This window comes from Simochromis diagramma, unplaced genomic scaffold (assembly GCF_900408965.1).
Source record: "Simochromis diagramma unplaced genomic scaffold, fSimDia1.1 OVJJ01000419.1, whole genome shotgun sequence".
Classification (NCBI taxonomy): Eukaryota; Metazoa; Chordata; class Actinopteri; order Cichliformes; family Cichlidae; genus Simochromis; species Simochromis diagramma.
Window position 1 is genome coordinate 1,326,900 of NW_024387244.1, and position 24,583 is coordinate 1,351,482.

The 24,583-nt window shown below is 44.4% G+C and overlaps 1 protein-coding gene across 3 annotated transcripts in view; it reads right to left on the minus strand.

Annotated features, from left to right (window-relative positions):
* Positions 1-348: 348 nt before the first annotated feature.
* Positions 349-24,583, minus strand: part of xpr1a (xenotropic and polytropic retrovirus receptor 1a) — an 80,038-nt gene continuing 55,803 nt past the window's right edge. For 2 of the 3 annotated variants that reach the window (XM_040053043.1, XM_040053042.1), the window contains 13 exons: positions 23,502-23,603; positions 19,869-20,089; positions 19,574-19,723; positions 19,398-19,481; positions 17,554-17,635; positions 17,290-17,477; positions 16,788-16,967; positions 13,477-13,645; positions 12,713-12,913; positions 6,506-6,672; positions 6,296-6,435; positions 5,982-6,206; positions 4,916-5,030 (listed from right to left, as the gene is read on the minus strand). In XM_040053043.1, coding sequence (XP_039908977.1) covers positions 4,973-5,030; positions 5,982-6,206; positions 6,296-6,435; positions 6,506-6,672; positions 12,713-12,913; positions 13,477-13,645; positions 16,788-16,967; positions 17,290-17,477; positions 17,554-17,635; positions 19,398-19,481; positions 19,574-19,723; positions 19,869-20,089; positions 23,502-23,603 — 1,967 coding nt within the window. In that variant the 3' untranslated portion in view covers positions 4,916-4,972. Of the gene's footprint in view, positions 5,031-5,981; positions 6,207-6,295; positions 6,436-6,505; positions 6,673-12,712; positions 12,914-13,476; positions 13,646-16,787; positions 16,968-17,289; positions 17,478-17,553; positions 17,636-19,397; positions 19,482-19,573; positions 19,724-19,868; positions 20,090-23,501; positions 23,604-24,583 lie in introns of all 3 variants that reach the window. The other variant, XM_040053041.1, reaches the window with a different exon arrangement.

The following is a 24,583-nucleotide window of genomic DNA, read 5'->3' on the forward strand; positions in this document are numbered from 1 at the left end:
AGGTTTCCCGGAGGAGGGATGTGTTGAAAGTTGGACCTCAACTACTCAGGATGACTTTTAATGAATTTCTGACATTTCCATAATTGTATTGACTGTATCGGGCTGTTTCATTGTAATTTGTGTGCGCGCATGTGCGTGCGACTGTTCGCGCGCGCGCACGTGTGCGCGGGTTTAGGCTTTAAATCGGCACATAAAGCGAAAAGGCGCTACCGTAAAGACTGGTGTAAAAGCGCAAGGAAATTTATGCGGCGGATAAGAGGCGGCTGGCTTGACCGCGGCTCACAAATGACGGCTCACTTTACCGCGGTAATATGCACCGGCGGTTAAAAGAAGAGTCGAGAGGCCAAGTGAGCTTTAAAAATAATCGTGGTTTATAAAACCCAGATATGACAGGATCACCAAAGTGTATACAGAAATACAAATACCATCAGAAAAACCATCATAGAACAGCGTTATACACTCGACATGTACAAACTACTTTGTAAAAGGGACTCGGGGAGGATGGTTCAGCATGTAAGACATTTTCCCTTCATGTCTCTTTAAGTCACATTTAGCCACAATGTAGTTATTCTGTCATCTTTTTCAATTTTAAAGTATCTTATCAAAGTAGAACATCCATCTACCAAACTACAGTTACTATCACGTTCAGCTAGTTTAGAGAAAAGGGTACAAACAACATCGATATCGAGCACTTTAACATCGTGAAGGTTTCAGCAGGCAGTGAAAACAAAACCTTCACTCGTGAGGGGAAAAAGAGGGATGTCAGGGCTTATCATCGTGTAACATCTGTACAAAATCACCCTGTTTTTTGTTTTTGTCAGCGGGTTACACACACTGAACATTTCAGACAGACACTAATCACTAAAACATCTGTTTTTCTCACATCGAAGCACCTTGAAATGCTTCCAGTGAGCAGATAAAGATCCTTCATTAGTTTGATCAGATATTCAAGAAGTACACGGTGGATCAGTTTAGCGGTATCATGTTGTTGTGGTGTGGGTCCTCCCCGGACTGGGATCTCGTCCTGTGCCCTCCCACGGCACTCTGCAGGGCGACTAACAACGATAGATATGATGTCCACAATATTTCCATGCACATTCACAAATGTACGGACAGCGCCGCAGCTTGAGGACGCTGGAGTCCCCCCACCTCGTCCTTCTCCTCGAGCCCCGTTTATATCTAAATACGAAGGAATCACCAACAAGGTACGACTGATCACGTTCTCCATCTTTGTGGATTCGTTTTTTTCTTCTTCTATTTTTATACAAACACGTTTCAACAGATTTACACATGGAGGGGAAAAGTGCGGGACTGTGAACGATCAAAAATCTCCTCGTCGCCTCCAAAATACTGTTTGCTCTGGAGCAGAAATGGCAACGTATGAAATCAATCATTGTCAGTGGCTACAATGATTACTAATATACACATTATGTCAAATAAATTAACATCTATGTACAATGTAAAACAAAAAGCAGCATGCAGGCAAGACAACGGAGCCTTTTTACAAAACTATCTGCTGTAGTGTTTGTGCTCTCTGACACAAGAGAGGCAATGCGTGCGTGTGTGTGTGTGTGTCATGTTTAATGTGTGTATAAAGTCATGCTGTGTGTTTAAACGGACAGACGCTCCATCCACCTTCTAAACTCTAAACAGATACGGCACAGTTTGACTTTCCAGCTTTTTCAAGTTCACATTAATTAAGCTCATTGCACTCGGAGGCTTTTCAGCCTTTCAGCCACTGTGAGGAGGAAAAAAGAAAAGAATCAGAAACAGGAGACATTTCTGTAATAAGCGGTCTTGTAGTTCCCTGGGCTTTGTCTCATGACTAGTGGGTGGTGACACAGCGTAGCCACGGGGAGGAACAGCAGAGCGAGAGGGTCAAACACGCACACGTAGACGCCAGCGTTTCTCGGACAGCCAGGGGGCCTTTCACAGGAGAAGCTCGAAACTTAAACCAGTAGCTGGTAATAGCATTGGCCAGACACGCGGCGCACTTACTTCAAAATGTAACAGTAACAGCTGAGATAAGTGAAGCAACGCTTAAGCTCAAGTGTGTGTTACACAAGCAAAGACACCTGATTGTTCTCGTGGCACGAAATTGTCACAGATCGCGGATAATGCGCATTATCCACGATCTGTGGATCTGACATGATCTGTAACCATGGTTACTGTTGTTACAGCCTTAGATGCGAAGGGCTCGGGTTTAAGCTCGGGAAGAGAGCGGGATCACAGAGGGCTTCTAGCATCATCCCAAGCAAGAGCGATTGCAGCAGAAAGAGCATCCGGTGTAAAATCTGCACCAAATCAAGCATGCAGATCCATCCGCTGCGGCGTCCCTCGGGAAATAAAGCCACAGCCGAAAGCTTCATTGTTAAAGAGCTGAGAACGAGCTTATTAAGTGTTCGACCACTGCCAAGTCCCCTGATGGCCTTACATGCAGCCGAGTTTTGTTTTTGTTATTAATCATTATGGATTTTATTGCCCGAACGAAACGACCGTTTACCTGCCGCTGGATGGAAAACCACCAAATCTGGCAACACCGCCGTCAGTAATCACGGGAATTCTGTTATTTTGGATGGGAGGCGAAACATCTTCATCAACATAAAGAATCCCAGTCGCCTAATTTTCAACCATTACTCAAGACTAACATGGTCCGGAGAACCAATGCAATCATATTAAGACAAGATGTAAAGACATGATCCGGCACATCGGTTTTAAAACTGACGGGACTCACTGAGCTCAGTGAAATCTAAAAGTGCTCCACGGTTTACGTGGGCCGCGTTCCAGAGAGCAGGTTTAGTGAAAACTGGAGTGAAAACTCTGGATTTGATGTTTTAGAGACGGGATTAATCTAAACATCGGGTCAGTTACCGGGGCAACAGACTCTCTATAATTAAACTGCTCACTGACAGATTTCCTTTAAACTTTTAAGGTTTTCTCATTCGTGCAGTCAGTCTTAAAGCACCAAGGGGGGCAGAAGCTGGTCCTTACAAACAGTCCAATCCCATTTATATGTTAGCTCGTTGTTTATGATGGCTAACGTGGCTGCTTTCATAATAAATCTGTCATCAGTGTAACAGCAGAGTCAGCGACCACGGGATCCCACGGATTTATTGCCGGCTCTGCTCTATAGGATACATCCTTCTAGCTCTGTGGGCAGTCAGGAATCTGTCAGGTTGTCCATGAGATGCCCTGCACCGATGCCTGACAGTGCGCACTACTGTAGTAATCACTTTCATTAGCTTTCACGTTGGAGATGACAGGAAGATTTCAGCATCTTCAGCGACTTTCAGGTTCTGAAAGCATTTTAAAATAAGTTTGAGAACCAGGACAAATCCGGAGTATCTGGATGAATTCAACTGAATTGAATTCAATAGATGTCTACAGATCATTTATTTTCTACTGTAATTGTGCCAAACTCAGATATATTTTGGTTGGATTCAGTTTAAGTAAAGAATGACTGAGTGGACAATGCTGACTTTGTTTTTCATTTACTTTTATGCTAAATGTCGTAGCCCACAGTCAAACCCATTATTGGCTGATGAGCGCTGCACTGATCACGGCTTAGTTTCCTCACACTCAGAGTTGATTTGAAGCAACTCCGATCAGCTTGTTCTGGAGCCGAAAACCTAGAATTTGTTGAACCTGCTTTCTGGAACAGGACCGAGCTGATCAGCTGTACCTCTGCTTATGTTACTGTGATCTCCAGCCTGCAAACTTCAATCTGCTTTTAAACGTTTGGTTTTTATATCAGTTGGCAGGCTTGTTAAAGGAAGCTACCCCAGCCACAGTCACATTCATAAAAAATAAAACTTTGGTAATTAATGTAAAGAAAAGCCACGCATGTACATTTGCTGCAGTTAACAGGGCACGTTCACGCACTAATTAGAGGTCGGGGATAACCGAGGGTCCTAACTCTGACCTCGTTAAAAATGTGGCACAAGTTCAACCATGAAAAACATTCCAAACATTATAAAACACATCAACAATCAGATGCTCCAACTAGTCTGACTAGTATAAACAACAATGTAAAAGGACTTAACAACTACAACAGAGTCATAATGCACATCAAATATTACAAAGGAACTTCACAGACTTAGAAATGTTTGAATCAAAATTTCCCTTTTTGTGTACAAGTACAAGATTTTGTGTAATAAATGCACTTTTCCTGCAAGTGCCTCCAGGGTTGTGATTGCACACTGATGTTATTACAACTAAAAAATATTAAAAATTAAAAAAAAAAAACAAGGAGAGAGAGAGATGGTGTATAAAAAGAATCAACAAGCTGAAACCAGTTGATTTGTTCTGATATGCTGTGATATGCGTGCAGAGTCCTTCCTCAGGTTTGTGTTTGTTAGTCTTTTGATTGGCTTTGTCTTCTCCCTGTTGATCCTAGTGTAGGTGTGCAAACAGTCGTCGGTAGCCTATTTTATGCAGCGTCTTCTAAACAAATTCAGGAAATAAAAGAAGAATCTACAGAAAAGTAAACAACAGATATTAAAAAAAGTCCGTTTAAAAAACAGAAGAGGATAATCCCCGGGCAGTGCGGTCTTATCTCGCCGGTTATGTGCAGAAGGTTTCCCTTGATGTCTGTCCATCTGTCTGACTGTGTGGCTGTTTGTCTGGGTGGCATTAGCTCTCTCCTCACCTGCAGCGATATTATACTATACTTGTGCTTCAGCGGGTCTATCTCTGTGTGTGTTTCTACATTATAGGTGTGTGTGTGTGTTGTTTCCATACTTATAAAGACCAACTGTACTTACAAGGACGTAAAGATGAGGTAAGTTTCCCAGAGGTGAGGACAGTGACTGATGGTCCTCACTGCTTTAAAGGTTTCGAGACTGAAGGGTAGGCCTGCGCGTTAACACTACGAGGGAGGAGCTTTGAGGTCAGGCGTTAGCGAACGAGGTCTTTATAAGTACAGTGTCGTAAAGTGTGTGTTTGTGTGCGTGCGTGTGCCGATGCTGTGGACTCAGCTGAAGGCCTCATCGTCAGTATCTTCAATTAGCACCTTGGTGTCCTTCTTCGATCTGAAATAAAGACGATTAAAAAAAAATCAGACGTTATCTGACAAAACCGAGACTTCATTTCACGTTGCGTTACTTATACATTACTAACTATTTAAAACAACTGCATGGACTGCTTTTTCATGCACTCAGTTCAGTATTGTCTTCACACAAGTCCAGACACTATGTGGGCAGCAGCACCGGGCCACCTGCAGGAGCCATGCAAACCCATGCCATGAAGCTCCCGGTGCACAGTTACTGTGCTGATGTTAATGGAGGTTTGTGTAACACTGTGTAACACTTTGTGACTTTAATTCAGACAAAGGCATATACAGCATTTTACAAATTTATCAGATCACCTGTCATAAAAAGAAGAAAACACATGTCACAGTAATATTTTTTAAATCATATTTTACTTCTCTGAGAAGTTGGAAATTAATCAAGAATGACACTCAGCCACTAAAACTACTTTTGTGTTCAGGAATGAAAGTAAATCAGTGTCATTTTACATATTCATAAAAAAAAGTTTTTTGTAAAACAGCAATAATTATATTGTCGCATTAAAATGTATAATTTCTGCACATACGATTGGATTTTTGGTATCTCTTCATAGCTCAAACACCAGGATGTGGGAAAAGTTAAGTTCAGATCCTGGGTTTCCTTGATTGCTCAACATAAGGGACCTCAGCTGTACAGCCTCGTAATGCAACATCTGGATACTTCCTCTACTGAAGGAACAACTGTTTTTTTCAATTTCAAATGGGTGTCGTATCTTTGAACACATTTAATTAATGAAAAAATGTTCAGTGTGACAGTTTTATAATCTCCAGGAGCAACGACGAGGAATGTGTAATCCTTCCATGTCTGATGTTTAATAGAAGTATAACTTCTTTCATCTACAGTAATACCAGCTCTGCACTCGTCTTCAAAGTGAAATAAAAGTGCACAATGTCAGGCACACACGTGGTTTCTTACTGTGAGGTGGACAGCAGGGGGCGTCGGAGCGACAGGCTGTGGGACCTCTTCCAGGTCTTCTTGCCCGAGCGGTTCCGGACTCCGTCCTCCTGGTCCATCATCTGTTCCAGCAGCGTCTGGTCGTCAGCGTTGAGCGGCGCCACAGAGATATCCCGGACCGCACGAAACTCACCGCAGTTGTTCAGGTGCTCGTTCTCCAGACGGAAGAAGTTCCACACAAAGCGCCTGCAGTGAGGAAGGTGAGGAGGACGACACGAGTCACCGTGGGTGCTCTGCGAAGCTCGTCGTAAGGAACAAACTTTGCTCAGACCCACCTGAAGACCTCAAGAGGAGCCAGCATGGTGGCCAAGATGTCGCCCACAGAGTTGATCTTGGTCGTTGTGATCAGAGAAATCTGGATCGTCCAAGCAAAACGCAGGATCACATCTTCCACAATAGCACAGTAGTAGTAGGCCTGGACACAGAGCAGACGGGGTTAGTGTCTGTTTGGGTGGGACGGGCACGGGGATTAAACCAGACGCTACCTTATGTGGATAAACGATTTCTTCCCTGAGGAAGATGTTTTCGCCAGCTCCACGATCAAACAGACCCCAGTCCATACGCAGATCCCAGATCAGTGTGTACAGGGAGCTGATGATTGAAGACACAATCAGAAGGTAGAAGAAGGTGTTGGCGTCTGCGTGACTTTGCTCTGAAAGAAAACACACGAACACAACTTGTGTCAGAGGCTTGCATTCAAGAACTCCTCTGGTTTGAGCTGCAGTAAAGAGAAATGCAACAGCATCAGCACACTCAGAGCAGGGTCGCAACTTTTCTATTATCACTTTTACCACTAGAGGGAGCCCTCCTGCCACGAGTAGACCAGCATTGATTGATTGAACAGATACCCTTAGAGAGCTATAACACTTCAGTGTTCACTTTTCATTGTGCCTGCACTAAAATCTGCAGCCCACAGCATAAAAGCAGAGTGTGAAAAGGTGTTAAGGCTCGGTAAAGTAACCAGACTGTTTTTCATTGTCTTTAATCGGAACAGTTTCATATGCAAATAATCAGCGCCAGTTAGAGCGCCACCTAGTGGGAACAGGAAAGATCAAGTTTTGTCCTCTTCACAGGTTCATTACATGCACCCCAAAGGTCGTCTGCATTAACTTCAGGCCCTGGTGATGCCTTACTGTGAAAATTGTGAGTTTTTATTTAAGACCACGCCCTGTTGGCATGGTGATTCGCCGTTAACGGGTAAGCTGCAGATGAGGAGCTGGGAAAGCTTCAAAAGTCACGCCTCGAACGCCATGAAGGCTGTCATGTTTCATTGGTTTTTTTCCCTGGGTGTGGGAAAATGGCTCTATAGCGCCACCTGCAAAATGTAAATGTGGTTTAAATAGTAGTTTTAGGGACTCCTGAAAATGTACATAGCATGTCTGTTTGCACTTTTTATGGGTCAGTTGTGTCAGAGGTCAAGGGGAGCCGAAAACTTTAAATGTACTTATGTGGTACATGTAGTTTCGCCTTTCGCTGCCATGAGGCCAGGTCTCTATTGGAAAAGAAATGTTTAATCTCAATGAGATTTTTTACCTGGATAAATAAAGGACCAACATTTGCCCAGGTTCCTGCAGAGACGGGCACCTACTGGTCAGAGACAGACCCACAGAGGTCTTTGGGCTGTGCCTGGAGAGAACTCATGCAGACATGTGGCACTTTTAACCTTCACACACTCGGATGGATACAGCAAAGAGCACTTATGGGATGCAGCATCCTGCCCAAGGATACTTCCCCATGTAGGTTGGAGGGTTGAACCAGTGACTTTTTACTAAAGGAAGCCGAGACCTTCTTGCTGTAAGGTGATAATGCTAAATAAAACAGGACCTGATGTTATGACTGTAGATTTTATTTCTCTAAAAAACAAAAGTAAGTCCTAAACCCCCCCCCCCTCCTCACTCTGCCTTCTGAGACATGAATGAAGGATTAATCGTGATAATTATTATTAGTTCAAGTGCTCTCAGCTGTGGGCTGTACAACAATCTGCAGTTAGTTTACAGCTGTTTGATGTACTGCGTAATGTCACAGTGTTTTTATAGCTGTGCTCAGCAGCGCCCGCGTGTCTCCGTGGGAGCCGTGCGGATGTGATTTTCTTGTTCCTCAGTGGGCGCCGATGTATAAATCAGCACCCGATGGCCTTTCACATCGACTCGCACAGACACAGACGGCAGCCACCGGGCAGAGATCGGGCTCGCTCTCATTTGTCATAGTCACTGTTCTACGTGCCTCCAGCCTACGAGACGCCAGGGATCAGAGCCGGGACAACAGAGAATTACTGCTGTTCTGTTAGCCGCTGCCTCCATTGTGCTGTTTGCTGCATCAGCTGAGCGACGGGATGGAACCGGTCCCTACGGCCACACCGAGGTCTCCCAGCTGTAGATTAGACTTAGTCCCAGACAACAGACTCTTTTCACTGGAGAATATCCACCGATGTGATTTCCTTTAGCTTTAACGTACTGAGGTATTTAATCCTCCACTCGCTGATGCTGTCTTTCCACAAGGATGGGTCACTGTTGGGCCATTAGGAGGTCAACCATGGTGGGATGGGCATTGATTGAACTGGTCAGGATGGGCTAACGGTGCTTACTGGCTCCTGTCACACACACTCAACCTCTATTTTCTTTTCAAACACACACACTGTTGTTGTCATGGCCAGTCGTGCTGATAAAGACAGAGCACAAAGGCCAGATAACCTTAGATATTGAAACACCATCCAATTCTTCATCTTTCAGTTATTCCCTTTTGGAGCTTCCCACCCCGTCCGTTGCGAGGATGCACACCAGCCCTCCTCTTTTCCTCCTGCCTGATGCATCCACCGTCCCTTCGACTGTATTGCGGTGATTAGAACTTTTGAACTTTCTCCAGAGCTCTCCTCCTCAATCCTATCCCACTGTCCTCGTGCGTCACTCAGCTCGTTCAACTATTTCTTTTTCTCTGATAAAAGCGTTTCAACATTTACATCTTAGAATCATATTTCTCTGTCGTGTCCTCGCCTCCCTCTGGTGTCCTTACTTTCGTGCTACCTGCTGTTCTTCCAACACCCAGAGTAACGTCTGGTGTCTGATGGGACTGCACAGCTGATCTAAAAGTCCACAGCATCATAATTATGCAGGTGATACATTTATTTCATAATAAAGGTGAAAGCAAATAACTTTGCAAACAGCGTATCATCAGCGTTTAAATGGTTGGATATTGTTCCACCTGAAACACTTGACTACATTAGCTGGTCATCACCTTACATGTGTTTTCAGTGGGGCCGATTTCCCCTTTGGTTTTACTATTAAGAGCCCCTGTCATTTATTGCAGCCCTCACTTGTCCAGCATCACCAGGAAGAAGCTTAAAAAGACGAACAGAGACCCAAAAGTACTGGTGCAAAGAGATAACATGATATTTAAAATGAGAGAAAAGTCCAACAATGATATTTCTTTTCTTTAATACCTCATTAATGATCTGATTTATCTTGTGCCCTGCTGGAGAGACTTACAGCCTCACTTTATGAATAAACCATGTAAATGTCATTCGATCAGCTACAACAGCACAATGCAAAGTGTTAATGCATAAGTACAAACAGCCTAATACTTCTGTAGTATTATAGTATTACATGATAACAAATACAGCCCCAGCATCAGTTTCAGGTGCTTTTAGTTTGAATATTTTATAGACATTTTCTGATAATACCTTTGTGTTCAAAGCAGGGTTTAAAACGCTATTTTTACCCTGTTGTCTCAGTGCTTTCAGATAAATCAAGGATCTGAGTGTTTATTCAGCTCAGACTTCTCCCAACCTAATATGATACTTACAGCTTTATTTGAATTATTTTACCTGTTAGCTCCATCTCAACATGTGCACAGGAGATGCACTTTATCAGATTTCCACCTTGTATCTGAATCGAGATGCGCTTCACTGATAATAACAAGAGTCTGCTTTTGGGGTTTGCAGGGGTGAATCAGAGTTCAAACAGATGGCGAGAGAGACTCAAAGCAGAGCTTTTATCTGTTTTCGGTAAACGTGAGTACGTGTTTGACTAGAGCTGTGTCGGTGTGTGTGCTGTGATTCCTGTCCTGATAATGAACGAGGGGTCAGTGCATGAAATTAAGTTGTAAAAGCTGTCAGTTCAGCCTCATCTCTATTCCAGCAGAGTCCAGCAGGCATGCGTTCAGCCCGGGGCAGGTAATTACACTCCTCTCCTCTCCTCCATTACTTCCGGTTTGATATCTTTTAAATATTAGTATCTCCTCCCTTTCATGTCCTCACTTGCCCCTGCTGCACCCTTGCTTTCTCTCCAACCTCTTCGCATTAAATTTCCCATTTTACTTTCCTCTCAGCGGCTATCGCTTCTAAATTTAGGGATTCTTCTCTACAGCCGTCTCAGTCCGTTTCCACCCGTCACCACCACAGTTAACCTCACACAGACCAGCGGGAGTCGTGTTCCTCAAGGTTATTTTAGATGTTTTACAGGATTTGGTGTTACAGATGGAGGGATCTCTTTAAAACCATGCCTGCAGTGACTCTACACTGCACTTTGTGGTTTACCTTTAACATCACATTTTCCCGTCTCCCTGCTAGCACAGGGCTGCGTTTCTCTTTCTGCCCGTCAAACATCGTTTTCTTCTGCCTTTGCCTTCCCTCTGGATAAATCCCAAGAATTTAAATTAGCATTAGGCCTGCAGCTCCTCTGCATCTCAAACAGTGATAAGTCTCAGGCTGCTGTACATAAAGCAGATCCCGTATTGATCCCGAGAAAAGCAGCTGCTTTACTGTCAGGCCTCAGTGCAGCTACACAGTTTGGGAACTCTGCCCACACCAGGAAATCCTCCAGCATCTCTCAGGTTACAGGCCTCAGAGCCTCTGCTGAGATTACAGTTTCATGACAATGTCCAATCAGCTGCTCGCAGCAGTGAGCTGAGCGTTTCCTCTGAGGGGACAAATCTGCTCAGTTTTGCTGAATCACATTAAAAAATATGATTCAACACACACAGATTACTTAATTTCCACTTTGGCCCATACAGACCACAGAGGAGACTGTGCCTCTTAATTTTACAGATTTTGATCAGCAAATGGAAGCACGAGCCAATGGACACCACTCAGTCCTCTATGGAGAATCCTGTGATTTATTTCCTTCATTTTGCTTCCCGGAGGTCTGCGTGGGCCGTTCCAGGAATCGGCGAGGTGATGTGGCAGCGAGGTCACAATGGAAGCGTTAGTGATGAAGGTGACACATCCACTCGCAGGCGCTGGGACCTTTGCCAGATCCCGACTGACACTCCAGACAGCTTTTACAGCTGGACCGAGTGGTGTGAACATGATACCAACCTGCTGTCTTTGCTGTCAGGTCTGCTGGGCGATGCAGGCAGACTTGGCACCGTCCTGTCCGCAGTAAGGCTCCAGCGAATATCAGCGCTAAAGGCTCCTTCGTACACCGACTCTGTATTTTTAGTGTGTCTGAGGCTCTTATTGCTTCTTTACCAGATTTGGATTCAGGTTATTCTGATATTGGCAGCCGCATTCAGCCATCAAAGCCTATTTATGTAGGAAATACTCAAACGATCTGCTCAACAGGCAGTTTCCTCAACCATTTGTTCAACGTCCGTGTCTGTGTCTGTGGAGCCGTCTTCCCACCCTCCTCCTTCACTTAACCAGCGATCAGCCTTGGCCTCCATTATCATGCTGGATGAAAGACAGCTTCATACAGAATAACACATGAAGGGAGGCCATTAGTCTAAGGGTACACAGGCTTCAGACCAGAGGAGGAAGGAGGATATGGTTTAATGGACGCCTTTCCTACTGAGATGGAAGAAAAAAAAAGAAAAAGAGGCCTGTCTCTCCTTCTGGTTCATCCAGTATCACTGACGGTCAGCTTAGGAAGCAAATGCACTGATTTAAATTTAAATCGAAGAGAAAAAAGCCAAACCGAGAAATAGCATTTAATGATTTAAAAGGTTGCAGATGAAGTTTCCTTGCTGGCATTTTGCTGGAAAATAAATATATCGGACGAGCAAAATGCCAGCAAGGGTTTAAATAGAAAAGCAGCTTTGAAAGGAGACGTGTGAACAAATATCTGCGATGCAGACGGGAAATGCAAAGCTGCGTGCTAAAGAGATGCTTTTACTGCCCGAGCGTCTCTGAACATGAATTCCTTTGTGATTTGGCTTCTGAATCAGAATAATTTTAATCATTTCAGGGTAATTACGAAGCTGTTACGGAGAGAGTGACTCGACTATTAATGCTAACCGCTCTCTTTTTACATCCAACCTGCTCGTAATTTCAAATCTCTGCTTTTTCTTTTTAAATCCTCGACTTTCACCGATCTGCTGCCTCTCCTCTGTCTGACCTCCTGAACCGAGAGCAGAGCCTTGCTTACATGCAGCTGTGTTTGACAGACCTCTCCCATTCCCTTTATAAAGCTCCAGGCATGGAAACCAAGGCCAGCTTCTAGCATTTGCGCTCAAGGTCACCTCAGCTCTTTGAGTACACACAGCTCCACACAAAAGGCATTTAATGCCTTTTGTGTGGAGCTGACATGTTCCTGTAATACACGAAACGCACGGAAACTGTCGACTCTTCAGCTCGAGACTGACCGTGCCTGCGTTGGGTTCCTCTTTGATTCGAAGCACTGCAAATGACATAAGCTGTTATATAACGTCTGCCCAGCTGATACCTCAGCGTACACGTGCTTATCAGTCCCGTCTCCTACCTTCGTGTGTGGCGTAGAGGGCGGCAAAGGTGACAACAAAGAAGGTGGTAGAATATTTCCCAGCGTTCACCAGGTGCGGGAAGGCCCTCTTTGTGTCACGGTAACGCCTCAAGCACTGGATGAAACGCAGCCAAGCAGGCAGACACTGGATGATGGCACGGAGACCGTAGGAGTAGCTGTGGCACACGAAGTCTCGGGAACCTACAACAATATAAAACAGAGTACTGTTCACTCCAGTGTGTGTGCGATCAGGGAAAAATGAAGTCCTGGTGCAGAATTTGCTCTGTGGACACATTCTGCCAGCGTGATGATGTCACAGTCGTGCAAAATGCAGCCACAAAACTCTCCAAGGGCGTGAACTTGGTGGTGTCACGGCCGATGCGAAGATTGCCTCTTCTTTCACTCTACAACAATTTCCTCTCCATGTTACCCTTTGCACTAAGCACTCGTCATTACGAGAGTCACATGATGCCCTCTGTGTGACCAAACACTTACTTTCCATTAGCTCCAGGTTAACTGGCACATGGAGGCCAAGATCTCACTCGAGTAGACGGCGATTAAAACGTCATATTTTCTCACAGGAAATCTCAACAGTCTGTCGCATTAGATGCAGAACAAATAGCACGATAACCCTGATCTGTCCATTAGCTACACTAGGCTTGTCCCTGTGCAACCAAAGGGCTCAAACATACAGACAGTGTATGTTTTTATGTTTCTACTGTGCATGCTTTTCCAGTAAACAAAAGCAGAGCATAACGCCTCACCTCCAAAGTCGGGTAACAGGCCCTTGCTGTTGCTCCACTGCAGCTCGAAGATGTAGAAGCAGAAGAGATACTCCAGGTCCATGAGAGTAAACACCAGAGAGTTGAGCTGATCAGCCAGCCAGAAGTCTGCAAACTCCACCCGGTGAAACGGCGCGGTGAAAACACGAAACTGAAGAATGAAAAGACGGATGGTGAAAACAGAAAATGTGCAACAAAAACCTGAAAAATGCTTCTTGCGTTTCAGAAAACGCCCCAGCTGACCTCCCTGCAACAAACCTTAGCTGGGACGTCATGCTGCAATTACCCCGAGTCTGCGGTTCATCACTGAGACTGAATTAGCCAACAAATTATTTGCGTGCAAATCCTGCAGTACTTTACGAGGGAAGTGCAAAGCCGAGGGAGACACCTAACGCAGTGGGATAAAGCCTCCGGTCTACCTTATCAGCACGCCACAGGACGCTCTAATGAGTCATGCTTTTGTGCCTGTGCACATGAATTTGTGTATTTGCGTGCCACTAATTATTAGTGAACACAAAGACATGAAAGGAGCTGGCTGTGCTCTGCAGCCTGCTTCTACGGGCGTGTTATTTGGGATATGACTTTGGCAGGGGTTCAGTTATTGACCACGCTTTGTAAAATGATACAACCCTGCTCGACTTTTTCCATTTAACCCCCCCCGCGGCTACATCTGACATTCAGGAGCGACTGCACACACCCTCCCAAACCCCACATACTCTTTATTCCCTACAAATGTCACACAGTATTGATATCTTTTGTTTTTGCACATATTAGCTGATTTCTTTTAACCCGTCAGTCAAAGTCAGTATTGATCGAGTGGCCATCTCACTCATATCCACTCCGTGTGTTGTTGTCTAAAGGCTAAGCCTGCTGCACTCATGGTAACGTCTTCATTTCTTGAGCAAACACTTGTAATTCAGCTGCTAGCTCTGCAATTTGTCCTGTAATGAAATCTTATACTGTTTGTCATCAGAGGCAACGCGCACACCTGACATGGATACATGTGATCTCATTACTAGTAAGAAAACACACTGTTTACGCCAATGAAACAATAATCCAACACTTCATATCTACTCTAATTCTATGCTGCCATTATGAGTGTGCAGGACCAATCAAGAGTGAGACTGACTGTGAAGCCCAATCAAAGGAGGAGGGCTGAGGACTGCGGGGAGCTGCGAAAGAAGGGACACGAATACGAGCAGGGGGTCTTCTGCTGATGCTGGGGGACAGGTGGGGAGAAGGAGGGGGGATGAGGGGCTGAAGGAGAAGTGGAAGAAGAGGAGGAGGGAAAGGAGGAGCTCCGGGCATCAACATACTGATAGATCTATGCCTGTAATGATTGCACAGTCACAGCCTCCACCTCCCCAGAGACAAGCTGCATTCTATTATCCCTCACCCCCTGCCCTCTTTGTCACCACACACACACACACACACACACACACACACACACACACACACACACACACACACACACACACACACACACACACACCCTCTCTCCTGAAGGCCCCTATCACAGCTTAGACAAAGGACAGAGTAACATGGGGGGGGCTTTGTAAACATGAGGTTTGAGATGGATATCTGAATTGTGTGCGATAGAGACGCATGCACACATGTGCGCAGACACATTTAAATCGCAGGTTAATAAAATAGAAAATGCTAGAACAGCGGACACAGCTCAGAAACGAATTTCTAATCGATTTTCCTTTGTTTTTATTTTAAATCTTTGTTGCGTTAGGATAATAATGCCAAAATAACACAGGAACAAAATGAATTACACTTCGTGCTTGCTACTGTATGTTCTCTACATGTTCTCACTGGTGTTTATTGAAAGTATAGAATATTTTTTCTCTTCAGGACTTAAAACGTCTGCGTAATAAACCTTCTGTTTGCCACGGTTGTGTCTTTCTCTCCGACACTGCAAAGTGACAGCGTTCATTCCTCAGCACACACACAGAGCAGGGATCTTACACCCTCTCATCGTGTGTGCACTGGGTTCATGTTGTTAAAGCAGTCCGTATCAGCTGCTGTGTCACAGCTGTAAACATCTGTTACTGGACTTGCAGGAACCCTGACTGTTGGGATCATGCATCCAGTTTGAATTACAGACTTTTCAGCAAAATACCCAGTGACTCAAGACACAACTCCCTTTAGCAAGTAAGGTAGGTGGTATCTTACTATAATACACCAAATCTCTGTCTGCCTGTGCATTTGTTTCTTTGTCTGCAAACTCCTCCTACGCAGTCAGGAGTGAAGCAACCAAACACCGAGAAAACACTGCTCAGAAAAATTGGAAAAATATGTGGCAATGTGTTAGGAATGAAAGGAAGCCACATTATTTGATGGGAACGAAAATCTACTGTGGGCTGAATTCAAGACAACCCAAAAATCTAAGTGAAAACTGACGAGGCAGGTTTGTCGAGTTTGGTGAGATTTCAGCCCCCGTGTGCTTTTATGCATGTCTGCCAATGTCAGGACGTGATGGCGACCTGATCACTGAGATCCTGGGCAGTTTGAGCTGGGAGCATTGGATGGATGGAAACACAATGTCCCTGAGGTGATCTATTGGATTTAAGTCGAGAGAGCGTGGGGCCAGTCAATGGCATCGGTTCCTTCGTTCTCCAGGAGCTGCCTGGATGTTGTGCCCCAGGAGGAACCCAGGAGCCACTGCACCAGCGCAGGGTCTGACGATGGGTCCAAGGGTTTCATCCCGATACCTGACAGCAGTCCATGTGCCTAATGCTGGCAGCAGTGACATTCACCCCAGCTAAAGGCAAACTTACAGCAAAGCAGGAAAAACTGTCCGAGGCGCCCACCTGTACGATCGTTCCTGTGCAGGGGGCTGTCTCATTGGTGCCCCTCTTATTAACAACCTCTGCTACTTAAGTGGCTAGATCAATGCCCACAGGTTTAATTGACTTGATGCTAAACTCTGATTTTTACTTTAGCTTTTTTTGAGCTGTATATAGTGATGTCATCACAGACCCTGGCAACCACTTAGCAACCTGGAGCTGTTTTTTGCCTTTCTAAACCTACAACACCTTATGAAAGCAGTCTATCACTTTAGTTTCCTAACAATAGCATCTCATTTATTTCCACAAAATTTGGATTGTACCTGCCCACAAACCACCTAGCAACGGGCTAAAATGACCCTTTCAGGCACGTCATCTCTCACCCCTATTTTGTTTACTTTTCTCATTGTGATTAAGCATATCAGTGTGCAATACTCTAGCATGGGCATGGACTATTTACTATACATTAAAGGAGCATTTCCAGTAAACGAGTTAACCGACCAGCAATTTGAGGAGCCAGAAACGTGATTTGTAGTAGCAGGTCTTGAAGGGGTTGATGAGGAAGAGCACCATGAAGCCATAAAGGATGAGAGGGTTGGCCTGCATGGGGATGTAAGTGTACTGCGAGTAGAGACAGGAGAGGATGCTGAGACACCACAACACGCCCAGGAAACCAGCAATCTGCAGCACAGGAAGGAAAAAATGGCTTTAAAAGAAAGCTCCTTTGACACATGATCACCATTAACCCAAAAATCAGAATAACGAGTGAAAAGAGGTTCTGCTTTCAGTTCTGGGTTACCAACAAAACCCCGTGGACATCTAAAGGTAGTGCTTCTACTGAATCAAATCTTATTTTACATGATAATCTATTCCTTGAATCATAATTACCCAGCTAAACAACCATGTTTACTCAGGCTAAACAGTTCATGAATCCATGATTGCCACTCAGAGATTTGAGCAATTTTCCAGGATCTTCTATAAGACGAGACGTCTTTTTTCTCACCTCAAACAGGTGTTGGTGCGAGAGGTTGTTTCGTGGATTGATCTCAAAGATGAGGACGTGGTTGACTCCAGCCTGTCTCCATCCATAGGTGTTGATGCCCAACAGGAAGAGGAACTGGATCAACAGGAAACCGCCCCGATAGAGCCGCACCATAGGCCAGACGTTCTCAGAGCGGAAGAACACGGCACCTAAACAAACCGCAGCATGTTTACTGCTTTATGAAGATGAACTATGACGCCGGTGAAAACAGTAACTTAGACTTACCAGTGATAACGAAGCAGATGGCAAGAATGATGAAGAAGCCACAGTAGAGACCCACGCGAAAGGTCGTCCAGGCCAAAGCAGGCTGAACCAGGCAGACAGGAATAAACCGGATTAACGTGACGACTCACACGAACACGTCCAAAGACGCTTTAGACAAAACGTCATGCAGCAATGAGTCACAGACTCTAAACCAATTTCATTCCTTTTACCTGCTCGTAAGCATAAATATATTTATCACACACACAGGAGACACGGAGAGCTCACATGTTACACACTTTAAGCCAGACATGACAGTAATTAATGCAGGAGCAAAAGATGCATTGGAGAGCCTTGTTTTCCTCCTGAATGATATCCCGTCTGTTCAACAGAGTCGAGGCACTTATAAAATCAATACTGAAGGCTCCGATGGTTTCCTTTGTCTTTCTCTCAATCTTTCTCACCCCGCTGGATTTATTTCTCTTTCTTTTAAAAACTGGAATGTTTTGCTTTTAATTGTATTTTTTTATAGTTGGATAAATGCAAAAATATTGCATGCTGGGATATTCTTCAGCAAGCATTTCAACATTTGTTCTTCAAGAGGTGACATCTGCAACAGTACAATTACAGAACAGGGGAGGTATGAGAAGCACATTCACTAGCAACTTTTGACTTAAGTAATGAAGCTTCTATCCAAGTTCAATGAAGATGATCTTTAATCACTGATTGACCTGCTTTCCTTGAAATTCAGGCTGTTAGTCTATTCTTCACGTCCACAAACTCAACACTGACATTATTACTCTGGTTTGATTATTTTCTCGCCCCATCTTCAGTCTCGGTTCTGTAAATATCAGTGATCTTCTGCCACTTGGACTCTCGTTCGTGCTACCCTCTTCCACCTGTCCTAACCTCCAACTTCACCTTCAGCATCTACACTCTGGGGATCCTGTTCTAATCACTATTGTTGCTGGGACTCTGCTATGATGGTTCATTGGAGTCTAATTGCCAAAGAGCTCAGAAAATCAAATCCCTTAAGTCAATAAATAATGTTCAGTTTTTCTAAATGATCTCTCTTTATTGAACTGCCTTAATTATTTAAGACTAGACTCATCTAGGTGCTGGACACATTCCTCAGAGATCTTGGTCTATATTGACAGTTGATGCATATTTGCCGTCTATATCCAGCTCTATCACATTCCAAAGGTGCTCTGATGGACTGGGATCCAGTGACTGTGGAGGCCATGAAGATGAGGACACTGCAGTCATAAAGGGATGGACATGGCCAGCAAGAATACTCAGGTAGGCTGGAGCTACCATGATGGTCACTTGGTGCTAAAGAAGATGGTATCCCCCACACTATTACACCACCAGCACCAGCCTGAACTGTGGATACAAGCATGGCTCCATCCTTTCACGTCTGCTTGCATCCTGTCCAGCAGTGCCAGTCTTGTCTGGTTGTGGTGAGCCTGTGTGAACTGTAACCTTACGCTGTAGCCATCTGCTTCGAGGTTTGGCATGTGTGCTCAGAGATGCTCTTCTGCACAACTTGGTTGTGTTATTGTTGCCTTCAGCCTGTCAGCTCAAAGCAGTCTGGCTATTCTCCTCCGATTTCTAACATCAACAAGGCATTTTAGCCCAGATATTATCTGCAGTATATCAGATCATTCTCTGTAAAGTCTACACGTGGCTGTGCAGGAAAATCCCAGCAGATCAGCAATTTTGGAAATACTCAGCCGAGCCTGTCTGGTACAAACAACTGCGCCATGTTCAGAGTGACTTCATTCACCTTTGTTCCTCTATTCACCTGTTCATATAGCTGATTATGTATGAACAGGTGTGTTTCCAGTGTAATCAGCTGTGATTCTGACCTGAGCTGCCCCCAGAGGAGGAACTCTCAGCCTCTTCATGGCCCTTTGACGATCGCCTCCCTCCAGCTCTGTGGTCACCAGGGTCTGGATACAAAAACAACCATTCGTTTCAGACATGTTCGTTTTTTCTACACACGTCTGACATGTAGTAAAGTCCACGTGTGGCAGGCAGGCACCTCCGTCTCAGTAATGAGCTGTGTGATCTTCTTGCAGGTGTAGAAAGGTGCCACCTCCACATGAGCCACACGCCAGTCCGCCCCGCGGGAAGTATCCAGGATCTTGTCATGTTTCTTCAGGATCTTACGGAAACCAGTGAAGTTCAGGTTCTGTGGGAGACAAGAAGAAACCAGCAGCTACAGACCACACCAGACTGGAAAGAGACTGGAAAGGATATGTAGTCTGAACAAACGACTGCAGGTGACATAAAGCGATCAACCTCTCGTGATCCGAGTGTGTAGATGCACTAAAAACCTGGTAGTTCTGAAGCAGGATGAGGCTGAGGTAGAACTCGCTGAAGGCTAGCTTCAGGTCTTTGATGTTGTGGTGTTTGCAGCGCTCCTCCTGCGACAGGTGGAACCTGGTCTTGCGTTTCCGCAGACCGGGCGAAGCATTGCTCTCTCGCTGAGCGTCCAGTGAAGACTGCAGCTCGTTCTGCAGCGTCGCAAATCGTCTCTGGGCCTCGGCAAGCTTCTCTGCAGAAGGACAATGAAAGGATGTCACATACATCTCACATACTGTGCTGTGGACACACACGTTTACACATGTTTACACTTGCACAGCACAACTTCCAGTTTTATCTACTGTTAAGCGTGTTGATTGTTATTATAGCCACTGTGTATTTGCACATATTATAATGAATATTATACATTTTAGAGGATGTTTAGAGTAATACAAAAATAATAAAGGTCCTAATAAGCCCAGCGGAGCTGTTAAAAAATAGGTTGTTGGTTTGCTTGGACTTTTATTTTGGAAATCTTAATATTATTCCTGCATTTGCGTAAAATTAGAGCCTTTACTTTGGCCATTTGCTGCTTAACCTCGATATTGTTAAAATGCAAAAAACTGCTGCAGCAAATAACAATAAAAATGATTCTTTATTTCTGCTTGTTCCAGGAAGCAGAAGCATGGAGACTCTAAGGCTGACCTGTGAATGCTGCTGACTGAGGAACCATTATCTGGGTCAGAGATAGGTTAATACAGCCAGAGAGACAGAATGAGAGAGGAGGGGTAATCACACGCTGCTTGGACAGCAACCTGCATTTCATTAACTTCTCCTGCAGTTCAACTCACTTTTCCAACAAGCAGCTCTCATTTTCCTCCTGCTCTTTGTTTAAACGGTGAATGACTGGTTCTTATACGGCGCTTTGTCTGCTTTCTGTCTCACGTCCACAGCACGTCGAATGCATCGTGAGCAACTCGGGGTTCAGCAACTTGCTCAAGGACACTTGGGATGCAGACCGGAGTACCCAGGGAACCACCAGCCTTGTGATTAGCAGATGACCTGCTCTATATGCTGAACCACAGCCACCCGAAACAGGTCAGAATAACTAATCATTTGGGCCTGCTCTGATGTGAACCGGTGTTTGGTGTCCTCCCAAACCTACAAAGTTCTTTTCAAAGCCACCTACTCTCTGTAGCAGGCCAATAAGACCTGCAGCCCCCTCTTTTCCCCCCTTTCTTTGCTGTTTCCTGCTCCGTTCACATGGTAGTATTTCTTGTTTGTGTGCAAACATACATTTTCCTGCATCCGGCTGGTTTGTGGAACAACCTGTTTCAAAAAAAGAATAACTAATCATTAATAAATGAAGCCAGTTTCTTCTCATTTAACTTCCTGTTTTCTTCATTTTCTTCAATGTATTTGAATAAAACTCTTTTTCAAACTGAAAATAAAAGTAAAGCTAACATCTGTTTATCATTGTTTGCACGTAGATGGCAGCTTAGTGGCCTGCTTTCCATTACATCCTCATGCTCGTCAATCCAAAAGTAGAATGACACAATTTCTTTGTCGACATAAACAATGTTTTCAGGGTATATTACTACAACCCTGAGTATTTCTTTTTCTACACAAGAGTGGAACCCGCCCGACAAAGATTTTTCCTCTTTATGCTTTTCGATGTCACATCGATGCCTCGTGGGAAAGCGCAAACTTTGCTTCGACATCCAAACTCGCAGTAATCCCTCAACAGGCACAGAAGCATACGAACCAATGCTCCACTTAATGCTCGTGAGAAAGTCAGACTGCCTTGAGGTCAAGAGTGCAGCGTCACATCAGAAGATGTGGCTGGACAGTTCATCTGTGTGGGGCTAATGAAGCTGAAAGAGACAGGTGTTGGTTGGTTTAGGTTTCAGCGGCGTTGTCTTTACTGTGGTGGTGTTTTCAAACACCTTTTGTTCTTTCTCAGCTTCCAGAAAGTGACAGGGTGAAATCCTATCAGCCTAAAACAGCATTTCTTCATTTCTTTTTGTTGTGTATTTAATCCACGATGATGAAAGTGTTGTTGTCCAACAGACTGGATTCTAGCGCTTTGCAGCAGGATGGCTGTGAGAGGTCAGGGACCCCTTTCAGAGGGAGAAAGCTCAGTCGAGGCAAGTGTCTTATGTAAAGTCAGCACGCAATTTATCTCCATCTCTGCTTTAAACACACACACACACACACACACACACACACACACACACACAGCTCTGCTCTGTAATTTCTTGCTCCCTCCTCCTGTGTGTGGAAGATAAACAGGAGATGTTGATGTTTTCATGCACAGCTCTAACCGACCTCGGAGCTGCTGAGGACTCACTGACTCACTGTTGTAACCCTGATGTGACTCATGTCACAAGCCACACTGAGACGAATGACACCGAAATGACTGTTTTCTTCTGTTATTCGTTATTCATAGTCCTTCACTGACAGACAATAACATGCAATTTTTTTTTTTTTTAAAGGCACTACTGAGCTCTACCAACAGGCACCAACCTGCCAATTATAAAGCAGAGGTAGGCAGATTGATCTAAATATTGATAGTATCAATACCAACGCTGGTATTAGTATATGGGCGTACTAGCGTGATGGGATCGATACTTTCTATCCTCTAAGTTTAGTTCGCAGCCCACTCAGATTCTTTTTTTCTCGTTTAATGAGAAAAAAGACCTCAGACTTGCACTATGAAAAATGTCTGTTTTATTTATACGTGACATCACATTTAAACAACAGAACTGAACCCAAACAGCAGTTTAAGTTTCAAAATTTGTAGCGTTTTCTCTCATTATTGTAGAAAGTAAAAATCACGATGGTTGGTGGTCATTTAAATATGTTGATGATGATTTCTCTCATCAAACCGTGACACCGCGCTCTCCTCTATAAGCTGCCTTTGTAAGGAAAGAGCGCTGGTAACAGCAACGCTCTGAGAAAAAATCAAGACATTCAAAGTTGGTTCAGCTTCATGGTAACGAGGTCCAAAGTGATTTATACCACGTCTGTTTGCTGCTCTCGCCATCAGTCTGCCAGAAACACCCCATCATTACGAGCTGGGACAATCTTCCCGGTCAGCCTTGGCCGGCCGTTGACCCAGCAAGTCTGCAGTTTCATTAACGGCCTCCAGGGGAAGCACGGTCTGCTGTTAGATAACATCACTTCACTCAGAGCTGGAGCTCAGGACCTTCTGGTACCAGAATACCAGAATATATTATGGCTTCCATCTCATGTTACACAGCACACACATTCCCCGCTTCACTCCCTGAAATACACACAGGCAGGCCTGCTCTGAAACGCGACTCTCGCTGGCCATGTCTGAACTCAGCACAGAGTAAATAAACAGTGTGAATTATGCAGAAATGCTAAGAAGTAAATGAGGATACAGCTGATAGGAGTCTTTACATATTTACATGCAATATGTGATTATAGAAGCATTGATTTGTGATTAGTTCCAGAGCTCGTTCAAAGATGGAAGTATTGTTTTTAAATGAAGTTAAGGTGATATTGCTTAACATTGATTTTTCTAAATTTGCCAGCTGAATAGTAACCATGAAATTTCTGAGACGACCTCTTGTAATCGACTTGATTTAATATAATCTCCGCCAATTATTGTCTCGAGAGTAAGTGAAGTAAATAAATACCTGAATAGAAAGTATTGATTTTCAGAAGCTCCTTCTCACAGGTCTGGAAAAACCTCTCCTCAAACTTAGCGTAGTATCTCTTCACCGTGTCTTCATCTGTGACTGTTAAAAGAAAGAAACGATGGTTATTAGCAGTGGTGAGTGTGTTTACTGCAGCGTACAGCTAAATTAGCAGGTTATCATTTGTGGGACTCCCACTCCACTCGTGTACACAAATCCACAGCTGCCAAAGCAATTAGAGCAAAAATGTGAAAAAATGTAACAACTTTGTGTTTTGTTTGTTTCAGTGTTACTACAGTGGACTAAAGGGACATGCAATAGCTGCCATCTATGTTTATCAGTGACTGGGTGATTTAGCCAACTGGCTAATCCTCCAAAAACACCACGTACCCTTTAAGGGTTCATCAGCGACGAGGCAAACAGACGTCCATTCAGAGCTACAATTAGATCAGCAGCTTCCTCCTGTCTCTCCACTGTCTGACAAAACCCTGCATGTCTTTTTCAGGACCAGCCAATTCAATCAGCATTGATGCTCCGTCTCAAATGATCCTCTGCCTCATTCACAGCAGGCTACCCAACACCTGACAGAGCTTAAATGCAGCCGAAGGCCAGTTACTGCACACGCACACACGTGCGCTCACTTCTGCAGTGCATGTTCTAAACACTGCTTTAAATTCATCATCAGCTCGTTACTGAAATGATGTTCAAATCCTCAGACAGCCTTTATTCATCAGGGGTCACCTCAGCGGGTAGCACTGCATGTTTGATTTGACAGCTGTTTTTATGCTGGATGCCCTTCCTGACATGACCCCAAAGGAATTATTATCTCTCCCAGGAATGAAGCAGGAAACTATGGAGCTCCTCAGTGTGACAATAACAATAATAAACAGTTTCCTAAAAGATCGGAAACATTCAGAGAGTCGTACTTGTTCCATAAATATTTGACTGAGCTCATGTTCAAAACAGCAAAATGAAAAAGGTCATTTCAAGTGGAACAAAGAGAAATGTAGGTTTGCTGGATAAAGCAGCTCTTCTGTCAGATCCACCGGTTACACAGCTCTGTAAACACAAGCTAATATATA